The 9,710-nt window shown below is 41.8% G+C and overlaps 1 protein-coding gene across 1 annotated transcript in view; it reads left to right on the forward strand.

Moving 5' to 3' along the window:
- The window catches only part of GIGYF2 (GRB10 interacting GYF protein 2), a 91,795-nt gene extending 85,882 nt beyond the window's left edge, over positions 1-5,913 (forward strand). Inside the window, exons 22-28 of the mRNA XM_056849274.1 lie at positions 147-269; positions 2,080-2,295; positions 2,446-2,651; positions 3,008-3,162; positions 3,511-3,671; positions 3,995-4,142; positions 5,187-5,913. Coding sequence (XP_056705252.1) covers positions 147-269; positions 2,080-2,295; positions 2,446-2,651; positions 3,008-3,162; positions 3,511-3,671; positions 3,995-4,142; positions 5,187-5,254 — 1,077 coding nt within the window. The 3' untranslated portion in view covers positions 5,255-5,913. The remainder of the gene's footprint in view (positions 1-146; positions 270-2,079; positions 2,296-2,445; positions 2,652-3,007; positions 3,163-3,510; positions 3,672-3,994; positions 4,143-5,186) is intronic.
- The last annotated feature ends 3,797 nt before the right edge of the window (positions 5,914-9,710 follow it).

Genomic DNA, 9,710 nt, shown 5'->3' on the forward strand with positions numbered 1-9,710 from the left:
TAGAAACTTGTTTTTTGTTGGTATCTCAAAGTTCTTTTGGGGGTGGGGTTGTCTGCCCAGCTGGGAACGATGAAAATTCATTTTTGTTGTATTACTTACCCCCTCAGTTAAAAAAAATATGACTATTTCTGGGTCTTTACCTCCAGCTCCCTTCTTCATCAACATGGGGTCAGCAGTCTAATTCAAGGTCATGCCAGTCCCAGGCAACATTGTCATTAGCAGAGATCCAGAAGATTGAAGAAGAGAGGGAGCGGCAGCTTCGAGAAGAGGTAAATTTCACAGCTCGGAAAATAGGTTTTCAGTAGCTACTTCTTAAAGTAATATTGTTTGATTGTCATACCTCAGAAGTATTTATCCCATGTTCTGAAAGACATCTGAATCTAACATTCTTGAATCTCTTGGCTATAAGAAATCCATCCGTCCTTACTTGGAGGTGCAGGCTTGCTGATTTGCCTGCAGTTGTGGCTTGTCACAGCTAGAGGTCACTGTGATGCCTGTTAAGCGTTCCATGTTTGCCTGATCTTCCCACTAAAGTTCCACAGGCACAATCAAAGTAGAAACAGCATACCGTATATACTCGAGTATAAGCTGAGTTTTTAGCCATGATTTTTGGCTTAAAAAACTCACCTCGGCTTATACTCGGGTCAATACGGTAATTCGCCAGCCGGGCCCTCTCCCAGCGGGCTCCCGCCGGCCAGCTGATGGGCGGGATGTCTCGCCTTCTCCCCCCCACCCCACCCGATCGCGCCTTCTGCGCGGCAGTGGTGACGGCTTCTTCCCCCACCCCACCCGATCGTGCCTTCTGTGTGGCGGCGGCGGCAGCAGTTTCTTCCACCCCACCCCATCCCACCCCGCCTTCTGCTGGGCGGCGGCAGTTTCTTCCCACCCCACCCCACCCCACCCCACCTGGGCCGGTCCTCCCGCTTGCCAGCTGACCCTGCGAAGCCTCCTGCTCGCGGGGAGGGGCCGCCGCTGCCACCTGCCCGCTCGCCTTCCCTGCGGGCCAGGAGCGGCCTGCGGGGCCTCCTGGGCGCCACCGCCACCTGCATGCCTGGAGCCCGGTCAGGTAAGCCTGCGGGGTGGGGGGGTGCATTTCCCCCTCGGCTTATACGTGGGTGCCTAATTTTTTCCCATTTTTGGGGTGAAATTAGGCACCTCTGCTTATACTCGGGTCGGCTTATACCCGAGTATATACGGTACTCAACAGAAGGCAGGGCAGCAATAAGGATACACATTTCGTTCCCTTTTCCTCTTCAGCCATTTCCTCTTCTCCCCCAGTACCCAAACTCTCAGCCCCACTAAAATAATCAAAGGCATTAAATGGTATTTCTTCCACCTGTGTAACACCAACTTGCATTTTACCTTTTTCTTGCTCTTTGTGGCATGAATAGTTTACTTCCCATAACAGAATTCAGATGTAGAATTTTCCTGCTGTTATAGGTGAAGTCTGAAAAGTTTATCATCATGGGGCTGGGTGTCTTCAGTGGGTACTTTGTTCATGTGATGACCATCCGTGGTCTGTGATGGGAGTTATTGGCTAGACATTTCAGACAAGCTGTTCTTTCCTCTTGCTGACTTCCACTACTTTAGGCAGAAAAGATGTTCAGGATTTTCCTTTTCAAAGTACATTGTCTGATGTTTGTGCAATTTTTTTTCCCCAAAACTATGAGGAAGCAAAATCCTGTTACAGACGCAGAGAAGTGTGTCTGGTACAACTGTTAGCTCTCTTGCTTTTCTTTAAATTTAAGGAATACGATTAAATCCATTACCCATGATAGACTTCACAGTAAATTGTTTTTGTAAAGAAGTCATTTGCTCTGCCATTTTGCATTCCCCTTTGTTGTTCACATGAAAGCAGAGCAGGATGTGTAGGTGGGTATATACGTTACAGACGAAGTACTAAGTAGTCAAGAAGCCAGTGTTCAACTAAACTAGTTTGTCTGGGGCAAATTTAGGTAACAAAACACTTCTGTTAATATTTATTGAACCGTAATTAAAATATTCTTTGTAGAAAGCGATGGCAGATTATCATGTATATATTAAGAAGCTGGAATACTCTGCATTTAACTTACCTTCTAGCAAAGGCGCCAGCAGCGTGAACTAATGAAAGCCCTCCAGCAACAACAGCAGCAGCAGCAGCAGCAACAAAAACTGTCTGGCTGGGGAAATGTTGCCAAACCTGCAGGCACTACAAAATCCCTCTTGGAGATTCAGCAGGAAGAGGCAAGGCAGATGCAGAAGCAGCAACAGCAGCACCAGCAGCACCAGCAGCCTAACAGGTCCCGCAGCACGACAGTGAGTACAGTTCCTAATTTTACAGGTTTTTTTTTTTTTTTAAAGCAAAAGAAAATCTCCCCAAATATCTTTACCATGTAGGGCTGATTTAGTTTAAGTTGCTGCTTTTTAATTTTAATAAGCATCTTCTCTTGTTCTCTTGTGTTCCAGCAACATTCTAATCTGCACACCAGCATTGGCAATTCCGTATGGGGCTCTCTAAATACCAGTCCTAGCAACCAGTGGGATTCAGACTTTGTCAGTATTTGGAGCAATGTTGATACAAAAAACTCAAACATGGGATTCTGGGACGATGCAGTGAAAGAAGTGGGACCTCGTAATGCAACCAATAAAAACAAGAGCAATGCTAGCATCAGGTAAAACACCCCTTCCTTTCATTGGCGTGACTCAGATCTGTTGTCTGAATTCTTTCAGTGGAAGGGAACTCTCTATGAACTCTAACCGTTTGCTCAGTGCAACCAGAATCTCTTAATGTCCCATGCTTTCTAAGTTGCTTCAGGCATTTTTAAGGGAGAGGGCAAATTATAATTATTTTTATATGTTTTATTTTTGCTCTTGTGTCTCTTCACACTTATTCGTAGTTTTGGCGGAAGGCAGAAACTTCTGTAAGACTGCTGGAACTTACCAATCCCAGTCTTATGCAATGTGTGTTTGTGGGAAATATATATCTTCTCTTCATACTCTTCTTTGATATAGTGTTTGTCTGCCTTAGCAAATCTATAGGTGTTACAACCCGGCAGAATAAGAAGGTAGAAGAAGAAGAAAAATTGTTGAAGCTGTTCCAGGGAGTTAATAAAGCCCAGGATGGATTCACTCAGTGGTGTGAACAGATGCTTCATGCACTCAACACAGCCAACAACTTGGATGGTAAGAGCTGGAAAAGAGTGTTAATGTTTCACAGTGTGAACAGATATAATTAGTGCATCACATTTGCACACTAAACCTGTGGTGGTCTGCTCTGTTCAGTGTTAGAACCATTAAGAAAAGTGCTACAACAATCTGCAGAGATTCCTGTACTTAGCTCTCAATATTTTTGAAAGTAAGCAAGAATCAGACCTGATGCTATAATTTAGATGCTATAGACATACGTATGTAGGTAGGTATAGATAGAGTGGAGAAACTAAGCATAACAATACTGAAATGCTCTGGGTTATTTTTCAGTGTCTATATAGTCTGCATGTACGTCTCATGGTTCATCTTTCCTTCTTGTTGCAGTTCCTACGTTTGTTTCTTTCCTGAAGGAAGTGGAATCTCCTTATGAGGTTCATGATTATATCAGAGCCTATCTTGGAGACACCCCTGAAGCCAAGGAATTTGCCAAGCAGTTTCTTGAACGTCGTGCCAAACAAAAAGCCAGTCAACAGCGGCAGCAGCAGGTTCATACTTTTGTTTTGGGTTAATATTTGTATCTGTTATTGGAAGAACAGAAGATCTGCCTCCCTGGTTGTAGAGGTATAAATCTGTTTTGAAATGAGGGCAAGCTATAGTATGGAGATGCCCAGAAGATAACTGATGTGTTAGTCGTGCAGCTGTCCTTAATACCTTCAGTACTCAACATGGGAGGGGGATGATTCAGGTATCAGTGAAAGTTGCACAAAAATTTGATGGAAAGTGGCTTGATGCTATTTATGGGCTCTCTCTGAGTAGGCACAATGTAATTCCAACACATAAAAAATAACCTTATTTATTTGCCTTCCAGGATTCTGTGTGGGGGATGAACCATAGTTCATTGCATTCAGTCTTTCAGACTAATCAGAGCAACAACCAGCAATCCAACTTTGAGGCAGTGCAGAGTGGCAAAAAGAAAAAGAAACAAAAAATGGTTCGTGCAGATCCCAGCTTGTTAGGTGAGTTCTGGAACTCCAAACTGGAATCCGATTGGCCTGACACCCTGATCCTAAACACCATGCACAGTCTTCTGCAGCGTCAGAGCAACAGCTTGTTTTATGATGCATGAGAGTTCCAGGTGTGAAAACAGAAACTAAGATTCCAGAGGCAGTGACGGCCAGGTCCTGTCTCTTGGAGCTGCACCCGTGTTTAGCTACTACTTGCCTGGCCACCACTATTCCAGTACTCGTCTCTTACTGTGTTCCTTCCCCACTCAGATGTAGGCAGTAAGGTAGGCTGGTAAAGGTTGGGAGGAAGTTGCAGATGCCTACCAAACTGCTTTCAGTCTTGAAAAATGTTTTTTTTTTCCAGTCTGAGCCAGAGATGGGTTTATATAGGGAGGAAATTTCTTGAATATTTTTATATAGAACTTGGCTTTACCAGGAAGCTTGCTCACTTGTACTTTTATAGTAAATATAGTAAAATAGAAGCTGAAAGCATTTCAGACCTCATTCTGTCTGAGTTGTTAAGCAGAAGTTAAGTGCCTTGGTGACACAACCAAGTTCTGCCTTGAATACTATTTTAAATCTCTTGAATATTTTAAGAAGAGTTAACAGTGTTCTAATTTCTTTTCCAAAGAGTGGTGTTGGAATATGACTTTAGGGAAGTGTCACTTGTTGATGTCCAGAATGTGTTAATTTTCCTGTCAGCATGAGTGATAGTTTTCTTAAAATGACTTAAAGGTCTGTATTTACTCAACAGGAAGACAACAACCCTGTATGAAAGACATCCGTTCCTAAAAACGTTGTACACAAGAAGTTTTTTGTTATTTGACATAACTAATTTGTATGTGAATTAAAGATGACCCCTCCCCCCTTTTATGGCATACCTGCGGGGGAAAGCTAGTCTTGCATTTAAGTAAATACTGTAATGTTCTAGCCTTGCCCACTTTCCATTTGTCTCAGAGATGTCTTTTACTTGCATCACTTCTGTTGCTTTAAAGAGATTTGCAAATAAATGTAGTGGTTCTGTGTACTAAATACTGACTCTGTCTTGCTTTGTAGGTTTCTCGGTCAATGCCTCATCAGAACGGCTCAACATGGGAGAAATAGAGACTTTGGATGACTACTGAGTATATGCAACTCGACTGGCTTTTCCTGTGTCTGTTAACCATGCATTCTCCACTGCTGGACAGAACTTGCTATCTCCTGCTATCATCTTTTGCCTTGCAAAATGGATCACAGAATCAAATCATCTCAGGCCACTGTTTCTAGCCTCAACAAGTCCTTTCTGCCCAGGAATCCACAATCTTCTTCATTTATTTCAGCCTCTGGTTCTTTCTGCTGGGTAGGTGGGAAAGAAGATTTATTCACGAGGCTGAGGGCAAATCACTGTGCTGTGATTTCTTCTCCCAAGTTATTGGAAAGCCATTTGGAGGTCTACACATGGTAGCTTCCCCTTCCCTTCCTTCGTCACTCTCATCATATATAACTGGTGCAATCATGGTGGAGAGTTCATGGTTAACAGATGTCATTCAAAACCAAAATGCCACGCAGATACTGACTTCCGTGCTCCATCAGGGCTAAAGATGCCTTCCAACTCCGGAGGTACATTCATAAGCTACCACTAAAGCTGGAAACAGCAGGAAGTGATAGGCAGCATACAGCTTGGATTGAATTGGAATTGCACATCGCTGCCATCCCTTCTTCAGCACATTGAATCTGGAGAGGAAATTCAAGTCTATCTTCATTGGGTGGTGATGTCAAAGCCGCTGAAAGTCATGCTTCAGCGTGCTCCAGCTCCAGACAGTTGGGGACTCAAGTTGTGGGAGGAAGCATACATCTCTTATTTCAGGCTGAATTTTCCTGTAATTATTCTTCCTCCAGAGTGATTGGGCCAGTTATTTTGGACCCTTCTGCTGTGAATTTGTCTCGTTTCAGAGACGTATAGGATCTTTACCATATGTATCTTCACCTGTTGGCTTTGTGTGGGAGTTGACACTACTTTTGGAACTTGAAACCTACCCAGATTCATCTGGTGACATATGGTGATGGTCCAGAATTTTGTAAGTTCTGCAGCAGCATTAACACCAAGAACAGGGAGCTGTCATCTTCCAAGTGAAATAAATGAGACAAGGAATCTGAGCATTGGCAGCGTCTCTGTTTGTAAAAACCGCACGGAGGTATAAAGTAAGGAGTGCTGGTCCTCGTTTATGTAGTACACTCTTCCTTCACTTCCAGTCCATTGTGCTTAGATACTTGTCATCCAAAATCTCCTGTCCTTACCAACCATAAATGTTAAACCGTCTGAAATGTCCAGTGCACTTGTTTGCAGTCCCCTGCCCACGCTCCCACTTGCACAGGGTTGCAGTGTGCCCATGGAAGTTATGCTGCTGCGAGAAGCATCTTTTTCTGCCATTACCGCCTGAAGAAGAAAACTGAAATTGCTCCAGAACAGTTTGATTTAGATTTTATTTCATTTGATTTTTTTTCTCTTCTTCCTCTACCCCCAATGTGTACAGTAACTATACAGAGATGGCTGCAGACTTGTATATAGTTTTTGGATCCAGTAGCACAGAGGCTAGGAGGTGCCACAGATTTGGTCTCCTGATCTCCTTTGCTTTGTAAACTTATAAAGGGGAGGAAGGGGGTAGGTAATGTTTACAGAACTATAAATTCCCTCTGAACTCTTGCTAATACGGGGGTGAAAAAGAGAACTTAAATAAAACCTGGTTGTATTATACCTGAGCACACATTGTTTGCTTTTGTCAAAGCCAGCTTTGGCAACCTTTCCTGGTGCTAAAATAGAAAATGTACCCATACCCCTTTCGTCAAGTAACGATCAAGTACGGTATACAAGACATGGAAGGACAGCAGCAGCTTTATTTCATACCCCTAGAGGAACGTTAGTGGTTTTTCTGCTTGATAATTTTAGAGGTGAAAATAAACATCAGTTAAGTTGAGATTGGACATGTTTGAAAAATCTTCCCTTCTTCCATCCACAGACACACACCCTTTCATGCTCTTGCCTTGTTTATGCAAGAGGATCAAGCCTGGCTAGTTTGTAAAAAAAATGTAAACATGTATTTAAAAGAGAGAAAGAGAATATTAATAAGCCCAGCGTGAACAAAACAACTACTACTACACAGAAACCAAGATAATTTTTTTTAGCTAACCCAAAGAGATGACTCTCTAACCCTCACTTAGAATATTCTGCCCATTAAGGACAGGGAAACTTTTGTGCAGCTTTTAATTATAGACTTAACCAACGTCTTGTTTTTCACTTTTTTTCCACAGCTAGTTTTCATTGACTCCTTTGTGATGTCAAAGGCATTCAGTGAAGTGTGGGGATGAGAGGAGGAAAGTAACTGATGACCAAATCAAGGGAAAAGGAGTGGATGCTATGGAAGATTTTATTATATTTATTACATTATGTTTCTAGCCCACATTTCCCGGCCAAAACAAGATTTCCTAATTGTGCCTTTGTGTCTGTCCTTGTCCCATGGTCGCTTCTAAGTTAAAAATTTGAGTATCTTTCCAAGAGAACCTCACCCATCTATTTTTTTTCAGAGCTTTGAATACAGTTAGCTTATTTTTCATCTTAATTAGGAATTTATTTTTTTGCAGCAGCATTTTGTTTACTGGGACGGGAATAATTCTGGACCATAGGAGAATTAAAAAGTCACACAAGATTAAATTTAATTTGGCCAAACTTTGCAGCAGCAGAGAAGTTCTGAAGCTTACAACACTAGCGTATCTTTAAGGCATGGTTTCATATATAAAGCGATCCATCTGAGAGCTTGCTTTGGTGAGTCTTTTTCATCCAATAGTCTCAGGGGCCATAATTGGCTTGTTAGAATATAGGGTTTGATTTGGGGAGGGGGAGCTACAGAGAACTGTCAAAACTTGTCCAGTCAGAATAATCCTTCACTGTACTGTAATGTGCAAGTTTTATTACAACTAATTATTCAATGGTTAAATGACCAACATAATTAGTGTCTAGCTTGAGAGTACTGTCACTTCAAAAGTGCCTAGCAACAACAGGCACCTTGTGAGGAAGGTGAGGCTGAGAGAGTTTGAGAGAACTGTGACTAGCCCGAGATCACCACCCAGCAGGCAGCATGTGGAGGAGTGGGGACTAATCTCGAGAACCAGATTAGAGTCCGCCACTCTTAACCACTACACCATGCCAGCCCTCAAGATGGATCTGTTTATGTCAAGTAAAATCAATAAGCTCATAATGAAAGACAAATCATGAAGTAAATGCTATCTTAAGTTTTTTACTCTTCTGCAAGAATGCTTCTAAGCTGAAATTTAGTTTCAAACTACACTTTCAAAAAAATTCTGTTGTAGTGAAGATAAAGCTAGAGCATGGAATTGGACTGGTTCTTAAGTGTTGCTGTCTGTCCTTCATGGGTTTTGTAAATTATTAAACATGAAAGCAGCCCTAATTATGGGGCACGCATCAGCAGTGGAAGCCATTTGAATGATTTGTGATTTTTCAGTAAAACACGTTGGGTTAGGGTTTTTGTGTTTCTTTTTGAGTTAGGATTTTTGTGTTTACATTTTGTGTTTCCTTTTTAATGTGAACTCTTAAGACAGCTGATGAGAATTTCATTAGGCCCAACATCCTGCAAATTTTTACTCAGTGAGTTAATTTCATGTAAACTGGGTGCTGGCAGATATTACTCTGAAATGATCTTTCTAGAAATCTGACTTCTCAGGTTTTAAGTGTTGGATCAATAAGAAACAATGTAGTTGTGATTGCTATGGTGTATGCTCTATTCAACCCTATGGCACTTCTAAACGAATGCCTTTTAACTCAGTCTGTTCCCCAGTTGATCCGTTTATTGATTTAAGCCTGCCTGGTTTTGCATATGAGAAGCAATCATTCTCAAGACCAAAAGCATTCTGCACACGTGTCATAGTACGTGACAAGGAATGCTTGTTAAGGTGATGCTTCCCACATGGAGTTTTTAGAATTACTTGTATTAAAAAATAATAGATTGGATCCCATTAATCCATTCCGCTAGCAATTGTGCCTTCCCCTGACACAAGAGGAGGAAAGCAGCCCTTTCAGACTGGCATAAAATCTGCTATTCAGTTGATTAATTGAGGCCACCTTTTCAGTTGAACAAAAATGTTTTTACTGTGTCTGGTGGGCTGTGTGTTACATCATCAGTCTTAATATTGGGCATCCATTTCTTATAGCATCTATAAATGATCTCTGAAACAGTCAAATTGCCTCTTCTTTTCAGATCTGTAGCTGAAGAGGAAAATTCATACCCACGCTTTTCAGTATCAGTTTGAGGAAAAAACTGGTTTGATGAAATGCAGTTAATATCTGTTGTTTTCTGATTTGGACTTGATATTGTATTGTGTTGAAGCAGACCTTTCTGACACCTATAACCCTAAAATTTCTATGGTCATTAATTTTTGCTATAAGCTGGCCCCTGAATACTTACATGATGTATGGTTCAGCCTATCCAAATATACGTCTACTTTTGGTTTAGTATTTTTAATGAATGCTGTTATTCACCACTGTCCTTAACATAGGGTGATGTTAGATGTGTACTCCAGTTGTTAGAC

The sequence above is a fragment of the Euleptes europaea genome, chromosome 5, assembly GCF_029931775.1.
Source record: "Euleptes europaea isolate rEulEur1 chromosome 5, rEulEur1.hap1, whole genome shotgun sequence".
NCBI lineage: Eukaryota > Metazoa > Chordata > Lepidosauria > Squamata > Sphaerodactylidae > Euleptes > Euleptes europaea.